This window comes from Apaloderma vittatum, unplaced genomic scaffold, assembly GCF_000703405.1.
Source record: "Apaloderma vittatum isolate BGI_N311 unplaced genomic scaffold, ASM70340v1 scaffold13751, whole genome shotgun sequence".
Lineage (NCBI taxonomy): Eukaryota > Metazoa > Chordata > Aves > Trogoniformes > Trogonidae > Apaloderma > Apaloderma vittatum.
In genome coordinates, this window is record NW_009700932.1 from 27,197 (window position 1) to 46,940 (window position 19,744).

At 43.4% G+C, this 19,744-nt stretch overlaps 1 protein-coding gene across 1 annotated transcript in view; it reads right to left on the bottom strand.

The window, feature by feature from the left end:
* Positions 1-18,640, bottom strand: part of BEND7 (BEN domain containing 7) — a gene marked incomplete at its 3' end in the record, with an annotated part of 41,273 nt that extends 22,633 nt beyond the window's left edge. Inside the window, exons 1-3 of the mRNA XM_009878960.1 lie at positions 18,597-18,640; positions 17,123-17,211; positions 5,996-6,295 (exon numbers count right to left, since the gene is read on the bottom strand). Of these exons, the coding sequence (XP_009877262.1) occupies positions 5,996-6,295; positions 17,123-17,211; positions 18,597-18,640 (433 nt within the window). The remainder of the gene's footprint in view (positions 1-5,995; positions 6,296-17,122; positions 17,212-18,596) is intronic.
* Positions 18,641-19,744: the final 1,104 nt, after the last annotated feature.

Sequence of the window (19,744 nt, forward strand, 5' to 3'; positions counted from 1 at the left end):
ACAATTTTTCAAGCTGCTTGAATGCTACGTGGGACTCCCTACCATGTGAAGAATTTAGAAATAAATAATATAGAAAATAAAATACCCTGTCTGGAGAAAAACAACAACAACAAAACAGGATGGAAAAGAACCATCAGCGAGGAAAGCTTTCAAATATACTCTTCTGTTTGCTAGAGTGGGATTGTTCTCTATGGCATGTTTTCCAGCACTGTAATGGGCTTTCCATAGTTTCCCTTTAAAAACTGATATAGTAGTTCAACATATTCTTCTTTCCCAGTGATTCTAATGTTCAATACTTCTAGTTCTAGCTCTTAGCTGTGCTTTTATTACTTGATTTCCAGAAGTTTTGCATCATAGGTCCTCAATTAGGACAGGCTGTAACAGCTGTAACACCTGAAGAGTTGTATCCCACACTTTAGTTTAAAATAGTTTTAAAGCTGAAAATAAAACTTCCAAAATTAAACAAAACACGTAGCAATATCTGCTTGCAATTGAGGCCAGATGCTCCCCCCGCTTAATTTCAAAATGTGCTTACAGCCGTTTAACTTGATGGCTGTTTTACTGCTTGTCAAAGCATGCAAAGGGAGGGGTGAACATTTTATGAAGGCAGGGACAAACTGATCTAACAAAAATCACCTCACTTAGTGTGCTGGACTTCAGAGAGTGTATTTCTCTTTTCTTCCATAGCCTGACAGTTACTAGGTGCCCTTTAATCATTACCTGGCTAAAGTGAACATAAGCAACTCATTTAAACTTCGCTCATAAATTCTCCCATTTTTCGTTATTACTTTTGCTTTCCTCCAAAGCCAAACCAGTTTATTAGAACACAAACCTTCTTAGGTCTGGTTTGGGTTCTTTCATCAGAGCTGCCTGATGTCAGACCCACAGAGATTCCCTGACTTCAGCCTTCATTTGAAACGGCTGAAAATCTGGCCACCTCTCCCACCCTTTCCTAGTTCTTCCAGTGTGTCCCTCCATCCTCAAATCTCCTTTCCCAGGCACTTGTTCTCTACCTCCTTCCATTCAGTCCTTCAGCTCTGAAGAAGCATCTATCAGACTTGAGCAAACTGGTGGTCATTCTCCCAAAAGGGAGCTACTTGGGAAGCTAAACTGATGTTGACATCTTCTGAGTGTCGCTCTCCTCCTTTCCTCAGCAATACTTAGTTTGTCCACACTACCGCAATTACAAATTTTGGTATTTTAAAATATCATCCACGGGAAAAAACTGTCACTACTGCATTAAGATAAATGGAGTAGTTTAAGAATTTCTGGAAATCCAGCAAATACAAATGCAATAGTTTCACTGGCTTCTTCTCTCCAAGGTTTCAGCTGTAAATAAAAAAAACTTTTTTAGAGTAAAAAGCGATCTGGAAAACAGGCTGAGTCTCAAATGAAAACAAAAAGAGGTTACTGACTCAGCATGACTCTGCCTAGCTTGATCTTGCCCTTCCTTTATATGTTGTCTATCCACTGAAAGTTCCTTGGGGCATGGATGGGATTTTATCTTTTCAATGGTCCCTGAAGGGTTTAGCCCATTGTTACAGGTAGAGAGGGGGAAAAAAAAAATAAAAAGAAGAAAAAGTTATCTTTAGCTTTGCAGAAGATTACTCAGAATCCCTCAACTTAGCTCCACTAATACCTTCTACCTACCTGTTAAAGTAGATTTTTAAGTACAGGAGGTTCAATACTACTCATAATTTAATAGCAACAGCGTTACCTTTCAGTAAGACACGCAGGTACCCCAGAAATGAAGTCCCAGAAAGAATTTTATTAATAGAAGACAAATACATAGTAAGAACATCCTTTCTCCAGTGCTTTTTCAGTTGTTTTAGACTAACAAGCTCCTTGCGATAAAGCCTCTCCTCTCTCTTGATCAGAATCCAATACTCTAGTGGCGTTCTGGAAATAACGTCTGCAAGGCTACAACAGGAGATGGGGCTGGTGGCTTTTGTTTCCTTCTTAACAAAGACTCTAGATCATGGTGAATTGCATTGAAAACTTGGACAAAGTGTATCAGTAAATTTCTGTACACCTCTCCTGTTGCAATAAAACATGCTGCTAATGAAAGTGTGCAGGCACACAGGCTCCTGATGGAAAACCAAAAGGTCTATTTTCCCATTGAGGCGTGGGGGATTTACATTATAATCCCCATTAGCATTGATAGAAATTACCCATGTAAATCTACCACAGGTACTGGAAATGGCAAAAGAGACCACCAATATTTCAGGTCAAAGCAGGGTTCTACTGACTTCATACATATTCATGAAAGTTTTTTATTTTCTTTCTATCCTTCCTCCTCTGATCAGTTACTGCGCTGTAAGAAACATCTTGTAGTGTTCTCAGTCATTGTTCCAAGCACTATCTTTATCATTTTTAGAGGACAAAAGCAATCCTTTTCAACTTGTTATAAATCAATTTTTAATTTTAAAAGGAGAACAGACTTTTTATTTTTACGGAAGAGTCTTTAAAGAGCCATCTCCCTCTCTTTTGGAAGCTAGCCAGTAGGCAAATTTGATAGCAGCTTGTACGATTGAGAGAAGGAGACGACACAAATACATCAGTTGTCTCCCTGTGTGAGCAACAAGTTGCCCAGGACAGTGGTTTCTGCCGCTGGCTCTGCTGAGAGTGAATTCACCTGCTGTAACATTGCTGCCACAAGTTTGTGCTCAAGAAGCGCGCAAGTGCAATCCACTGAAAACGATCTTGACATAACCAAAAAGCAGTTCAGCTGCTGCATTGCTGTGGGATTTGCTACAGAACACAAGAAATTGAAATGTTTCAGACAGACTACAAGTTTGTTGTCTCTAATAGAGCAGCCATGCTCCCCTCTGTTTGTGACCCCCAAGACGCTCCCACTAAATGCAGTGGGTGACAGATGTCTACCTAACACCCTGACTTGAGGAACTGCCACCTTAAATCTGGTTTGGAATAAATCACTTTGCTTTTCAAGTATGTTCCCACTCTTACCTCTGTTGCAGCAACTCCCAGGCTCCACCCACTCCTCCTTTCTCTGTTACTCTGTTGTTGCCGATAACTTTTTCACGACTGCTTTCTGTATCAGCACCTATCAAACATCCATCCCAGCCTCTCCTTGACCCAGCTTGGCCATGCAAGAAGACAGCTCTACAAATCGGATGGACTTAGCGTGCCTGTTGCATTCAAATTTGAGTAATTCAGCCAGCCTACACACACCTCCTGCCTTCCTATATGGTGTCTCTCCGCAACGGGACAGAAACCATTTCTGGACTCAGATCATCTGCTCTGGATGCCTGGATTTCTCCCCAGTGCCAACCTAGGCCTGACAGCCCCAGCTTATATCGTACAGCAACAGTTTTGCTCTGAGGACTTTAAACATCACAGGAAGTACCAAGGAGCAGCACGTCCAGCAGGTCTAGGGAGGTTCTCCTGCCTCTCTACTCTGCCCTGATGAGAGCACACCTGGAACAGTGTGTCCAGTTTTGGGCTCCCCAGTTCAGGAGAGACAGGGACCTACTGGAGAGAGTCCAAGGGAGAGCTACGAGGGTGATTAAGACTTGAACATCTCTCCCGTGAAGAGAGAATTGGGGCTGTTTAGCCTTGAAAGGAGATGACTGAGAAGGGACCTTATTAACGTGTATAAATATCTGAGGGGTGGGTGTCAAGGGGAAGGGGACAATCTCTTCTCAGTGGTGCCCAGCAACAGAACAAGAAATAATGGGTTTAAGTTAGAACACAGGAAGTTCCACCTCAACATGGGGAGAATCTTCTTCCCTTTGAGGGTGACAGAGCCCTGGCACAGGCTGCCCAGAGAGGGTGTGGAGTCTCCTTCTCTGGAGACTTTCAAAACCCACCTGGATGCGTTCCTGTGTGGCTGCCCTAGGGGATCCTGCTCTGGCAGGGGGTTGGACTAGATGAGCTCTAGAGGTCCCTTCCAACCCCGAACATTCTATGATTCTATGATCTCCCTGGAGGTATTGTTCAGCATTTCCACGCCCAGCTTTTAGGAACTTCGTCCATCCTCTGAATAATATGCAAAATAGGTGCTCAGGCTCCCAGTGCAAGGGATGGGGGGGAATCAGGCACATCACAACGGTCACCCAGAAGGGCTGCATGTTGGGTGAGGAGCAGTTTCAGAGCTCGCTCACAGCCCAGCAGCGCATCAGAAGTTTTCTCTTCCTAGAGACCAGGCTTTGGAACCAAAGCAGCAGCAAAACCGTCCGGCAGGATCGCAACACTCTGCTGGACGTAGCTGCCTCTAACCGAGGAGCTACGCAGATCACTTTTACAAAGGTGGCCAGCACAAAGGGCCCACACCCATGTTTATGTAATAACCTAAAAGACTGCATTCCTTTCTACCGCAGGACAGCTGCAGAGGGAGGGTGGGAAGGTGCCTCCTGGTGTACCTCCCCAGGAGCTGGGAGCCTGGACATTCCTCCTGTCCAGCCCAGCAGGTCACTCAATCCAACTTTTCTACTGCCTCACAGACCATTTCTAACCTGTAGGAGATCATAAATCAGCTGAACCCTTCCTCCTCGTACAAAAAAAAATAAAAGCACTGACATTTTCCTGCATATGGGGCCAAATCCTGTCAACATGTTTTAGCTTACCTGCTGAATCAGGCCCCCGAGGGGACAGAGGTGCTGTTCCACCTACTTTCTGGATCTGGGAACCAGGTACCTAATCTGTGCAGGCTGGGGCACTTCTGTGCATGCAGAGAACTGTCCCTGCCGGTGCCCAGGGACTCCAGGGCAAAACAGGGAATTGCAACGAATTTGGGGTCCTTCTACATTTAGAAAGATGTTACCGTGGCATTCTGAGAGCACAATTTTAGATTTGGATGCTAAAGCCCACAAAGTGTTTTCCCCTCTACCTGGGATCTGCACCTTTAAAAAAAGAAACAACCCACAACTTATTTTTTTGTATTATAAAAATAAATAAAGCTAGCAGGACTTACTGCAACAACCTTCTCCAGGTCAACCTCTGTGTGAATCACTGTCTCTGCAGAGAAACAGTCAACCTGGGGAAACCTAGGGCTGTGTGGTTTTTTAGTGCAATGACGGCTCTTCTTAAAGGACATTACTGAGAACAACTTTGTTTTTAACTACTACAAGCAATAAGAATTCACATGCCTTTAGAGAAGGATACACAGCAGATGCTCCTATTGGGAAGTGTGAATATGTTCAGACTCAGCTGGAAACTGGCAACGTTTTTAGGTACAACCTCACAACTTTTTATTTTCTAGAACTTAGAACTGTGGTATCCCTTTAATATAACCCCCCCCACCTCTCTCCATCTAGAGTTGAACGTCTGGAGAAAAAATTTCCGAATTGAATTTAGATCCTTCAAGAAACCTTCAGAAATCTGGCAGTAAAACCTCCATTCTCTGCAACTTGGAACAAGAGAAAAGCGTTTTAAGGGCACACTGCCATCTACTCTAGGGCAGAACTCTCTGCCAGCACAAGATGGACTATGCTCTAGTACTTGCTGTTCATAGGTAAAACCTCACCATCTCTTTTCTCCAATGGTCCCATCGGAATCAAAGCCTAAGGCTGCGATGGGATTTTGTACCCCAAGTTCAGTTCTAAGGCTGATGCCTTAGAAAGTCAGTAGAATCCTGCTCTGCCAGTGGTGTCACAACAGCGTTACATTACTCACGGCAAAGAGGAGTGGTAGAGGTTGACATTTAATTAGCTATGAATTTAATAACAATGGCAAAAGCTCTTTTAGAAAGTACTGTATAGAAATTAAGCTTGTAACAGCATTGAGTAATTCCGTCCTATCACCAGGAATCCATTTTAAAAGCTAAGACAGATGGCAGCAGAATGCACCATGCCCACTTTCACACCTTTTCAGAGTGATAACTATGTGCTCATTTTGTAGACTCTGAACTATAACTGCTTTCAGTGCAGCGACACAATAAATCATCACAACAACGGCAGAAATTTAGTACAGTACAAGGAGAGAGAGAGGGGAGGAAAAAAAAAGTATTATTCTCAGTATCTAACGCAGATCATACCATTGGATGTCACGGTTCGTGTTTGATTTTGGAACGTTTTGGAGCGAGTTCCATATTGCCCTGAAAAATGGCTAGCTTGGGGTGATAATTCATTCCATGCACCGCTCTGTGACGGATGAAGGCTGGCCTGGGACTCTGCAGGGGGATTCAGGCGCTGAGCCCAGGCTAAATCTAAATCTTGGGGCTCCTCCTTCAGTTTTTCTCCTTCTTTGCCAACTCGTTGATAGATTCTTCCAGTGCTGTCATTCAGTAATCTTCTCATCCCTGTAATTTGTTTTTTAATTTCCCGGCTTTCATCTCCTAATGAAAACAGAGCCACAGTTATCACTGTAAATTAGCAAAAAACGGTAATGGATAGAGATTAGTGATTTTAGATGCCAGTAAGAGTTGGAGCACAAAAATGAATAAATGAAGATGAGAAAGAAAAGAGATGGTTGAGCAGTCATTGGCATGTACCACCACGCAGTGATGGTTGACGTCTCTCATGGTTGAATGACCTGCTGATCGTAGCCTTCTTGATGCCGTTTCTAAAGCTTTGATGAGTAAAATTATTTTTCTGCAGAAGGAAATAATAATAGCTACAGCAGTTTCAAATAAACTATCCTTTTAAAAGACTGATCCTATTCCAGCACTGACATCAGTGGGTATTTTCCTCAAGTAAAGCCTAAAGCATCACAACATTTATATATATATATATATCACTTTGCTTTGAGCTGAAGGGTACATCCTACAAAGAAAAACTAAACCACAAAAAGCACCACACACACATACAGGGCAATGCCACATCTATTGATTTTAATGAACAGGATCAGCTCCTTAGTCCATAGAATTTAATAATACTGGATTATACAGGAACGAATGAAAAAGCAGCTAATACGTGTATAACCATATATAGCCTAACTGCTGGATGTCTTAGAAATGTAGATTATGAAAACAGAATGAAAATATATACAAGAAAAACATGGCTGTACCAAATAAACTCAGGACATTTAAATAATAACAATTACATACTTTAATACTCCTGGCACCATTTAAGTATTAATTTTACGTATGAAACTGCTGATTGCACAGTGAATATACGTGTTTTGGGCAGATAATAGCTATTGTGCTCGTTAAAGCATACATTATATTTCACTAATAATAAGGAAGTGTTCACAGTCCCTTCTGAAATAAGAAACTTCTATTATTTTACTGGTAATAGAAAAATCAAAACCTCCTAAGCAAACAAAATAAAGAAGATCAAGAAATTGATGAATCAACCTTCCTTTACAGTAAGGATACTTAATACACTAATGCTCGGTATCCTCTCTTCAATTTACATTTGTGCTTCCCAAAAGAAACCTGGTTTTGGCAAAGCAACAGCGCAAAGGAAACTTCAGACGGGTTAAAAAACCAAACAACCCTCCAAAACCCCAAGATTCAACGTGCAGTCAACAAGGTATCTGAAAGCGCACTAACGCCAGGCACGTGAACAATTTCATCACCAATTTTCTCATCTCAACAGCATTACTCAGTTGCCTAAACTTAGGTTAAAGCAGACGGCGAAGAGTAGCAACCCCCTACTCAGCACCGACCACGCTCAGCACGGCTGGGACACGCTGCAAGGCCGGTGTACCCTGAGGATGCTCGGTACCCAAAGGAGGAGGTTTTTTGGCTCCAGAAGGCGCAAAAGCAAGAAAGGGAGACGAGCTGTATGATCCACTCCAGCCTGCGCTGAATCGAGAGCAGCTCCCGCTTGACCCTGCGCAGCAGTTCCCTGGGCCAGCGTCAGCTGGCTCAGGTCCACCCGGAGCCAGTGAGGAGAGTGGGTGGTTTGCAAAAAAGCTTCTAGTCCAAACTTAGAAAAGTATTTGTCAACCCCGTGCAGCGATACTCTAGTGTTGTTTCTACTCCAGCTAAAGCAGAGAGAAAAAACCAAACCAAACCAAACCAAACCCCTCACAACACTTTGCAAGGGAGAGCCCTGTCGTGTTTATTTTGTTGGTTTGCCTGCGGATTTGTGTGTGTGGGTGTGATTTAATTAAAAAATCACAGCACCAGTTCCTTTAAATTGACACTTTTTGGCCCCAACCCAACCAGGGGTTGACTGTTTGTAGTTCCCAACCTCGAGAGGCCGCGGAGTACCACCGGATTCCAATTATCGAGATACTCAGAGCCGTACACTTAACACTGACTTTCTCCTGCCTGTGGCTGTACCTGCCAATATCCAAGTCCCAAACGGTCCCAGCACGCTGTGAAGCAATCCCTTACCATGGTACCATTTAGCAGCACACCAGGCTCTCAAGAGTTTCATATTGGCAATTCAGATTTGTTTTCAATAGGAAAATGTACCTGAACATCAAAACCCCTTCCCAGCCACCTCCTCCCTTCAGGTGTCGTGGCTGCGTGCTGTGTGGCTGGTCGGGTGACAGGTTGTTGGAAAGATTAAATTTCCCTTACCCAATTACATAAAATATTAATGTTAATTGTGCTTATTCAGCCTTGATTCTGGTGCCTTGCTCCTTCATACAGAAGCCTTCCTATACAGTGACATCAGCATACTTACCTCCAAATAGAAAAAAAACCCTGCACTTATGTTACAACAAACCCTGAATTTGCATCCTACGTAAGCATGTCTTCGTGTTTAGGTAGCTTCCTACATAAAACAGGGAGATGCTCCCTTTGTGAACTTGTTTGTTTGGTTGGTTTTTTTGGGGGTAGGGTTTTTTCTGTTTGGTTTTTGCTTGTTTGGCATTTTTGTTTGTTTTGTTTTATAATTATGTCTTCTGCTTTGTAAGAAAGGGCATTAAAAACAGGCTGTAAGCTTGACTTAGTCTTCAGTGCGCGTTTACATCCCCCGTCTCCCAGTTATGACTTTTTACAGCTTTTAATTTGTAATTGCCAGCAATGGCAGCATCCTTCCCCTCACGAGTGGAGAGTAGCTGATGTTACACCACCTGAATCTGCAGGCAGAAGCAGTTACAGGTTTAACTGCTTGCTCCCTGGTTATCTCATTTGGCTATTAGCTCTAGAGCCCAATGACAGCATTTTGTTATCAGCTATTCCACTGCTGATGATTTTCACAGATAATAACCATGTAATTTAAAAACGAAAAAAAAAATAAAATAGGAAGAGGGAGCACAGAGAAAACCAAATGGCTCAAGCTGCTGTGTCCTACAGGAGAGCCAGCCTTCATTTTTCAATGCTGAATGGGATAATCAAAGGAAAAAAAATAGTTTATTACGTCAAAATCTGCATTACCTGTCTCTGAAAAGCCCCGTGAGATAGCTGGTGAGGCCTGAGAGGAGTGGTGCATATTTCAGCCTCTCCCTGTACATGTACCATGTACGATGACCCGACTACTGTGGATATCTAGACTGCCTTGTCTACCTAGACTTTTGAAGAGCCTTTGACACTGCTCCCCCTAGAATTATCTTGGAAAAATTGGCTGCTCATGGCTTGGACGAGCATATGATCTGCTGGATAACGCACTGGCTGGATGGATGGGCCCACGGAGTGGTGGTCAACGGAGTTAAACCCAGCTGGCAGCCGGCCACAAGTGGTGTTCCTCAGGGCTCATTGGGACCATCTCTGTGTGACGTCTTTATTGATGAACTCGGTACGGACATGGAGCACATCATCAGGAAGTTTGCAGATGGCGCCAAGTTAGGCGGGAGTGTTGATGTGCACGAGGGGAGGGAGGCCCTACTGAGAGACTTGGATAGATGGGATGGATGGGCCAATGGCACGAGCTTCAGCGAGGCCAAGTGCCAGGTCCTTCACACGGGCCACAACAACCCACAGGCCTGGGGCAGTGTGGCTGGAAAGCTGTCTGGCAGAAAGGGACCTGGCCCTTCTCATCAACAAGCGGCTGAACGTGAGCCAGCGTGTGCCCAGGTGGCCAAGGGCATCCTGGCCTGTATTAGAAATAGTGTGGCCAGCAGGAGCAGGGAGGGGATTCTCCACCTGTACTCGGCACTGGTGAGGCCACGGCTTGAGTTCCATGTCCAGTGTTGGGCACCTCAACCCAGGAGAGATCTTGAGGTGCTGGAGCGAATGCAGAGGACGGCAACAAAGCTGGGGAAGGGCCTGGAGAATAAATCTTATGAAGAGCAATGGAAGGAGCTGGGGCTGTTTAGTCTGGAGAAGAGGAGGCTGAGGGAAGACCTCATTGCTCTCTACAGCTCCCTGAAAGTTGTAGAGAGGTCGGTGCTGGTCTCTTCTCCCAGGTAATTAGTGATAGAACATGAGGGAATGGCTTCAAACTGCCACTGGGGAGGGTTAGACTGGACATTAGGAAAAAAATTTAAATTTTTCACCAAGAGTAGTCAGACATTGGAATGGGCTGCCCAGGGAGGTGGTTGAGGCACCATCCCTGGAGGTGTTTAAAGGTTGTTTAGATGTGGTGTTGGGGGATATGGTTTAGGGGTGAACTTGTAGTGTAGGGTTAATGGTTGGACTTGATGATCCCAAGGGTCTTTTCCAACCTGAATGATTCTATGATTCTACCAGGGGTCCTCACTGCTCCCGAGGAGACAGGGATGCGTCCGATCGGCAGGCCACAGGATTTGCCATTTGGATTCCCTGTATAATCCCTTTGGTTTTATCCAAAACCAATGAAGTTACTTGCAAAACACTAAAATACATAGAAAATGCTACTCAAAATAGATAAGCATGGCAAATTACAGTCCTGTTTAGGAACTTATATGTAAACATAGCAATAGTCATAATAAAACCACATTAACAATTAAGAAAAAGTACTATCATAGTTGTTTCTATGACATCTCCCTACATATATCTTATTTTTTCCTCGTGGCCTGACTATAATCTTACAAAACGAACAAAAAAGAGCAAACCAAAGTCTTTTCGTAAATACTACTTTAAATAGTTGTAGAAAGTAATTTCCCCCAAACTCATTTCAATCTCTTTCCTTACGGAGTGCGCACAGCATAAAAACTTCACGCTCCGATAGCTGTGAAAATGTTAAAAATTACAGATGCACAAATGTGAACCAGAACTGTCCCAGAATGAAGCAGCATCCACATGCTACGTGTGCACATGTCAGAAGCAAAAGACCTGTGAACAACTGCAGGTAACAAAAGGTTATCGATAATTCATTAATTCCATTCTTTGCCTCGTATGCCTGACCCTCTTTTCACTATCGCGCTTATTAAGCTTAAAATAAATATAGCACTCTGCCTACAGACAAGTTATCACAAGAAACTTGTCAAATACTACCATAGTGCTACAAAGTATTACAACGTGACAGGCAACCATACCTAGATGTTAAAATATTAATTTTATTCTAGGATTAGAGAAGTGGTAGCCACATCTGTAATTAACGTACGCATTTTAAAATGGATTTATGAGTAAACAGAATTAAGGTTGGACAGTTGTCTGTATTTGATGTTTTGTTCCTTTGACTCAGACAAACAAATAACCATAACATTCTCTTGGCCCAATGTTTTGTGATTAATTTCTTTAGCATTTATGCTTCCCATATGTTTGGGGAAACACTCATGAGTAGTTGACAGCCTGATTTTCTATGAATTAATGTCTAATTTTATGTTATGCTGTGTTTTGGCAGATGAAACTCCTACAGAAACTTTTCCTTTCTTGGCTCTACAAATAGGGCTTTTTCCTCCACCAAGCTGCCTGTCAAAGGAACCTTCTCTCTTGCGGATTCCCACCTTTGTGTCAAACTAGGCTGAAACCGGTAGATGAGTTCAAAAGCCACCAGGAGGCCAGGAACCGCAGCCATTCACATGTGAGCTGACAGCAGGAGCCCTGTTTGTAAACAAAACAAGGCTCCAGAGGTGATAAAAAGTGGAAGTCGATGCATATGGCTTGAAACTTCAATAAAAAACAATAAATAATTGCAGCAGGTTCTATAACCCGACATATTAAACGGCCGGTTATTAGACGACACTTGAATGCCGCCCTGCCTGGAAGAGGGCCGGCAAAATTCTGCCGATGTGTTTGAAGATTTTTGTTAAGGCTAATTCAGAGCAGTTTGAGGCTTCAGGAGCCACGTGCACGCAGGGCACACGCCTCCACCGCGCAGTCGGGCTGGACTTGCTAAAACACCTTTCTGAATGTTATTCAAGTATTTCCTTCCAAGAGACTTGCCCTAGAAGCATCCCAGGCACCCCTTCCCAGCAAAAACTACACCCACATCAAAGCGGTAACTTTCAAAACTCAAGATATTTTTGCCACTGTCAGTCTCATACTGTCAGTGGTCCTGAAATAGAAAATTGTGAAGGTCAGCAGGAGGAAAATAGAGGAGCCAAGTGCGCGGATCCTTATCAGACGAAAGGTTTCCTAAATCACAGGGCAAGTTGTTGTGACTGCTCCGTGGGCAATCTGAATCAGGCATCTGTGTAGCTAAATTGATGGGGTAAGTACACGATTCTCAAATAAGCGATCCCCAGTCTTTGGTGGCACATGGGGACCTACACTGAACAAGTAACACAGGCAACAACACGCTTGGCAAATTAAAAACCTAAACCCCAAGTCAGCAGGGAGAGCAGCGGTCACAAACAACACCAGAGGGTCACGCAGGCAACATGAGTTATGAGCCAGGGACTGCGACTACCCCAAGCTCACACATTGGGACATTTAAGCTTAGTTGAGGCATCTTAGTGGTCTAAAAAGCCATTTAAAAGCATTTACCTATCCTCCTGTCACCACAAAAAGCACCAAGATTATATTTGCTGGAAAAACCTGGATCAACATCGAATGAGACCCTCTACTCACAGACCAAGTGGATTGATCGACACAGAAGACACAGAAAGTTAATAAGCATCACAAACACTAAAGTAAGCAAAGCAATTTGCAGAGTCTAAAGCAGGATCAGGCCCTGAGGCCATTCAGGATTTGGTGGGTTTTTTCTCTGGAAGCTCCATCAGACCCAGAGGTCCAGCCACCACCACTACAAAATACCTCTTGTGCAGAGCCTGGTGAAACACTTGCAAAACACCCAACAGGAGCAGATACAGAAACATACGCTACACACTTTGATGCCAGGCTGCCACAGCTAAAGCACTCAGGAAAGGACAAGTGAGCAACTGTTCAATAACCGTATATATTAAAGGGGTAATGTAATTAAAAAAAAAATAATGCAACAACTTCCCCCAGTTCTTGGAAATATCCCAGGTCAAGATCATGCTTCAGCCCCCAAGGAAAATGCTTTACAAAGTTAGATCATCTGTGAACACAGATCCATAAAATAAATTTTTATGCAGTCTTAATTACAGAAGCTACTACTGCAACAATCACAAGTGGGATATAATTCTGTTAAAACTAACAAGTAGTTTCACAGACTTGTCTTAAGTCAACTTTTTCTCTGGGAATAAATTGCAAAGGAAATTATTTCTGGGACAGAATAAATTCTTGAAATTAGTGAGTAACTTATGCATCGCTCCCCTGCTCCAAGAACACATTACTTATTTTTACCGTGACACAGAGAAGTTATTAATCTGCTGCCTTCCATTTCAACAATGTGAGACGCTGTAAAATGCACAGACACCTGCATTACAGTACATTTCAGTTCCACTTTATATCAGTCATAAACATCTCTGTTTTGGACATCTCTTCAAAACAAATGCTCCAAGCACACTGTGCGTAGCGTTCGATTTTATGAAACTATAAAAGTTCTTCACTGTTAATTACACAGACAAATGTCTCATCACACATTTGATTACCAGGATAATATAATTAGTTTTCTACATTAACCTTTCAAACATAGAGCCTGAATTTCAAGTTGAAAGCATTGTAAAAACACTCAGTCTGCAGGTATAGTATATTTCGGCTTTTTTGTGATGATAATAAAATACTAAGACTGAAAAAAACCACAACATAGTGTATGTAAAAAGCATTTTTTCTTTACAGACAAGCTAGGTTTAACCAGCATTGTGACAAGACACAGCGTACAGTCCCCTCATGGGCTTCTATTTCTAGGCCTGGGCTAGCAGCCCCGTGGCAAAAGGTTTATGCTGGTAACTGGTAAAAGCTCAAATCAGGTCTTTCTTAAAAATGTTGTCCGTATTTGAGGTTTAAGCACTTCACCCTGGGCTGCCTCCTCGTTTTCAAGGCAAGCAGTCTCTCCCAGTATCAGATAACTCAACCCCTCCCTTTAAAAGAGATGCGAGTCCTCATCTGCAAAATACCGCAACAATAGTCCCACCCTGACAAATTTTGTGAAGGCTGTGAAGGCTGCGTGTCCTTCACCTAGAAGGATGTGACTTATTTATCATCTTCCCACAACAAAGGATGAGAGGAGAGGATGAGCCATCGCATCTCCCACTCCAACACCGCATCTCACACGTTCCGTTCAAAAAGCAGTTGGACTTCACACCATCGCAATCAGCAGAGGCCACGTCCGGCACCGTGTCCCTCTAACCAGGCAGAAGCTTGCTCCAACTTTCAGCCTACGTTTACACAAAGCCATGTTTTGCCCAGCTGTGCTGTTGCAAAAAACACCATCTAGGTTGAACAGGTCTTTCCTGACATTTGATCTTCAATATATCTGCATGTTAAACAACTTAGATTCTTCTGATTTGCTCAGTTACCCTAGAAGCTCCCCTCTTCTTGGTCTTAAGTAACGTGGACTAGTTGAGAGGCGACCCCACCCATGGCAGGGAGGTTGGATTAGATGATCTTTAAGGTCCCTTCCAGCCTAGGCCGTTCTATGAGTCCATGATGCTCAACACCACAACCCCCTCAGTTTGAGCTCTCCACCAAAACACACCCACATCCCATTCCTGATACAGTTTCACTTGTTTCTACACTGGTATTAACATTTCACCTTTTCTAAAGGTAATAGTTTCAATGTTCTCTTAGCACCCGTTCACATACTAGAGGCTACATCACACTGCAGTTTCAACAGTTGATTCCATGGATCAGTTAAATCGAAGAACAAACTCGATTCTAAACCAACAACCTGGAGTGAACATCCTTCTGCCATGAATTTTGGCATAAAAGAGTGAAATCAAGTGATGTAGCGAGTAGACCTTGAAGCAGACAGCAGAAAGTGCTGTGATCCCCCTTGTCCCTGAAGCACAACGAAAAATCACTCCACGCAACGGGATGTTTTTTGAAGGAAAGCTGGAATGCCAAACGCCACTCATCCCAAATCCCTGCTAAAAGGTGGGAGCTCAGATTTTGGCTGCTTTCAGCTGACTTCAGTCCCTGACAGTGTTTTCTCTATGTCTTAGATCAGTGCCTTTGTCACTAGGAATCTGGATAAAGTAGACACCAAAGCAAACTGTTGAAAATAAAGTGGAGAAGGTTATGTGAGCTCTGAGTAACTTACTGAATTGAACCCAATCCCCCGAGGCAAAACAAACAAAAAAAAACCCAAAAAGAAAAAAAGCCAGGTCTATGGATCTTGCACGGTCGTACGTCATTCAGTCTTGCCCAAATCACACATTTGAGGAATTCTGAAAGTTGGACACTCAGGACATCATCAGGAAATAGCTCCTTTTTCTTTTCATAACACCTGAAGGTGGGCTCCCAGGACTACAGCTCTGTGCTCCAGTACCTGATAAGGAAGGTCTCTGGTAAGACTCACATTCTTAAAGGTTAAATTCTGACTGGCTCTTGAAATGAGTGAACCTCAGGTGCTTAAATGCCAGAGCACATTCAGTCACAGTGAAAAGCTGGGCATACTCAAGAAAAAACAACAAAGACAACACAGCCAAACCAAAATCAAAATCAGTTGGTTTGACTCACAGCACAGATGTCAAAGCACAGACTCCTCCTGCACATTCTTAAAAGCATCCTGGCTTAAGCAACTAGATGCCTGACTCCTGTCAAAGCTTCATCATAATTTAGGCTGGGAAGAAAAAGCATTCAAAGTAACTCTCGGATGGAGTTCACTCCATCAGGTTTATCAGACTTCATGGAAAGTGCTTCCAGAACACAAAATCCGAACACAAAAGAGAGCTGCCACCTTCGCTTCTCCCTGGGAAGTGGGTGTAGGGTGGCAGTACTTGCCCCAAACCCTAACTGCGAGAAGCTGAGAAGGCAATTTAAAACAGCTCTCACCCCCGTCTAAGTATTCCAACCATCAGAAGATTCCACTCTGCCCAAGACATCCTCCTGCTCTCTCCCACTCGCTGCTGACCTCTAGAAGAGGATGTGGCACTAGGAATTACAGAGACAAAGGCATTTTGCACGCAGATTGACTTCAGATTGATGCACACACTTGGGACCAATGCCTCTTGATGGCTCCAGGGAGCAACACGCACAGTCTACAGAAACCTTAAATCACCCTACAGAACTGTTTGAGCTTCTGGTGCAGTTAAGGAGAGGCAGACACCTCCAAATTTCTCACCGCGAAGGCACTTGCTTTGTCCAAAGCCTCAGCAAGGTATCCAAAAGGTATCAAGAGTCATTATGGTAGCTCAGAAATCTGGCCCTTACTCCTTTGAATTAGGCCCTCCTTTATGAGACAGGAGGGAGCTGGAAGCAGGAAAGGAAGAAGCACTCTGCAGCTGAGCAGTTACCCAGGACAAAAAGCACACAGACAGAAAAGATACAGGTTCACCAGTCCTATCATGCTGCAGTATATATCACGCTCCAGACTCTATATCACTTCTCTGTTTTCTTTACACATTTTTAACTGTTGATTTAATTTAATTTTGCCATGGCAGGATTAGCAGGCAAGCTACAGAGGTGAAAGGACATTACATTAAGACAGCACATTAATCCTCTATCCCACCCAAGGCAGAAGCAAAACCAAACAAATAGCAGCTTCCTGGAAATTGAATTTCTGTTATCCAGATGTCAAAGATGTAATACCCCAATTACACAAACTATTGCCAGTGAAGCATGCCAGCGAATATGCAATGTAAATGGGGTGAGCACAGCGCTGCAAAACTGCACAGTCAGCATCTGGCTCTCCGAGTGAGTGATAATTAGCACTGTGTGTAGACACTAATAAACATTTATGTCTGAAATTACAACTTTTAGCAGTGTTAATAAAGGATATATTGGCAATTCGTAGAATAAAAGGGTTTTGAAAAGAACGTCATATTAAACAATGGCAGGCGCTTCCTGTGCTTGCACAGAGATTTTTTTTTTTCCCTCCCTAATTGCAAATGGCCACGCTATGTTGCTCAGAAATTAATCAACACAAGCACATACCTAAAAAAACTGGTTGTGTTTCTTTGGTCTCCCCATTAACATCATCGCTGTAGTCAGAGATCTTATATATCTCATGATGGTAATCTGGAATGAAAAATGATAAAAAAAATTAGAACTCAAGTGATCTGGAAAAAATGAACACTGAACGCATTGCTGCAGTTTTACTACATAATTTATCAATATATCTGCAGTTTATTTCACGTACATCAAATTAACCACAGAAAATGTGCTCTGTTTCAGCACCTCCTAAAAAAACTTTGCTCGCGCTGGAGAAACTCGGCTCAAATATTTCACAGATTTTAGGGAATAGCTACGCCTGCCCTAAATTACTGTGTTCATTTTCACAGCAAATTATCCCACCAGATGCCAATTATCTGGCTTCTTGCTTCACAGATGGAAAGCAGATTTCTAATGAAATCTTTACCTTTCCAGAGACCAGGGGAAACTTTCAAGCTTCACCTCAATCGGAAAAGCAGCGTACGTTAGGGCTGCATCATTTCGCTGTACCGACTCATACTGGTGTCACTGGTCTCTGAATTCTGAAGGAAGGGTGATCAGGGACACCTCAGGATATTCCCCTACAGAAACTAACGTCTGTGATGACCCTGAGAATTACCATTAGCACCTCCTATTCGGAGATGTTGCAGGATTAAAACCAATAATAATAATAATAATAATAATAATTCACGATTGAATTTCCATTTCAAAGAACAGAATATTTTGCTGAGAAGGTCTCCCCTGTAATGCCAGGCAGGTGTTCAGTAAAGCCAGAGCTTTGTTTACGTGTGTGTACAGAGGACACAGAAAGCCCAAGGAAAAAAAAAATGTCTAAAGGCAGCTCTCCTGGATGCTATTTCTGACTCTGTTACTGGCACACACTTTGTCCTTCGGCAAGACTGAACAATATATTCAGTGTGTGAAACAGCCGCCTCCCCACCTCACCCCTTTAACGCCCTCCCGGCTCCCAATGCTCTCGGCTACTCCCTCCGTGAACTGGTTTTTATGTTTACCTGCCTCACAAAAAGTGAGGTAGAGATTAACTCAGGAAAAAGCACTTTGGGAGAGTCACTTGAACAGCACGATGGAAAGGCAGGGCGGCACAAGCAGCTCCTCCTCCCTCAAGCAGCTCACCTGCACCTCTGACAAAACAGCTACGGGATGGGAAAGGTCTCCTGGAAGCCAAACTTTTTTGTTCTGTGCTGTTTATTTGGACAGCACGCCTGTCTTGAGGGCACAAGAGGAGGAACAACCCAATAAGTAAACTAGAAGCAAGCCTAACGCAGTGAGGCAACAGAAAGAAAAGGGCCTGGAAAGAAAATGAGGGGGGAAAAAAAAAATAAAACCACAGCAGGGAGTTGCAGAGGTCAGCGAAGAGGTGCTACGCAAAGGGTTCCTCTGCCTAGCGAGCACGCCCAGCAAGTGAAACGGGTAAGGGTGAAGTTCGAGATACGACATCAAGGAAGTAAAGGTTCCTTTCACCAGGCTGAAACTACGGGATTTACGCTGATTGCCTTCCATCGCCATTTGCTGTCCTGGTGAGGAGAGGGAGGTGACAGGGTGGCTTGGTGGGCACCCAGTGGTCAGCCAATGTCAACCTGCCCCGCTCCACATTCTCATCCTCCCAAGGGGATCTGCTGGGAGCGAGGATGTGGAAACCAGGAATTAAATGACTTATAGACTCATGGTCCTGAGCTATATAGATTACACGCAGTTTCTTCTCTAGCACTTCCCTCCATACATCCAGCTGGTCACAATATTCTTCTCATCTACAGCTGCTGCCTTAAAGTCGCCACATTTCATCCCAGAGGCGGCTGGGTTTAGTGCAGGAATGGATTTCTTCTCAATCTGGTCGTTACTGACTATCTCAATAAGGTGCTCTGAAGTTTTTTCTGGGACAGAGTAAGCACTGGACGGGCTCACATCATCAACAGATGGTGTGTTACCAACCAATCCACACAGCACACCCTTTTCTCTTTGGTCTCCTTCTTCTGCCTCGGATGTCACAGTTCAGGCGCTGCGAAATCCGTATCAATTTCACAACAGTAAACACTAACCTGTGACATTACGGAATGACTCCTGCAAGAGGCAAAGGCCAATTACGAGAGACAACTATTTATACGTAACTATCTTTCTAATCAACTCTGATAGAAAAAGAGTCTGTGAGTGCAGACTCACATGGAAAATGTGATTTTTATCTCCTCCACTTTCAAGGCACAAAAAACGTAATTTTCTCTCTAGGATGTCTTTATAGTGTCACTTTCTATTTGACTTTCCACATTCAAAAAGAGAACCCGGATAAAATAAGAATTGCTAATAATGTACCATCATAACTGAACTTACCTATTAAAGGAAGGTTAAATAGATTGTCTTATACACTGAGGCATAAGTAAACTTGTGATGAGTGGCAACTGAGAACTGGCAAAATAATCATCTATTTCTGACAGCGCACATAATCTTTTCACAGCTCCATTAGGACAGAAATAAAACCACGTCTTCAATTTCAGTTTTGCTTTTCCACGTGTTTCACTTTCACCCCCTCCACCAGGCTCCAGCCCAGTCCTGCACTAACTCTGCCTCCGAGTCGGGAGCGTGTTCGATATCAAACCCCCACAAACCAAACCT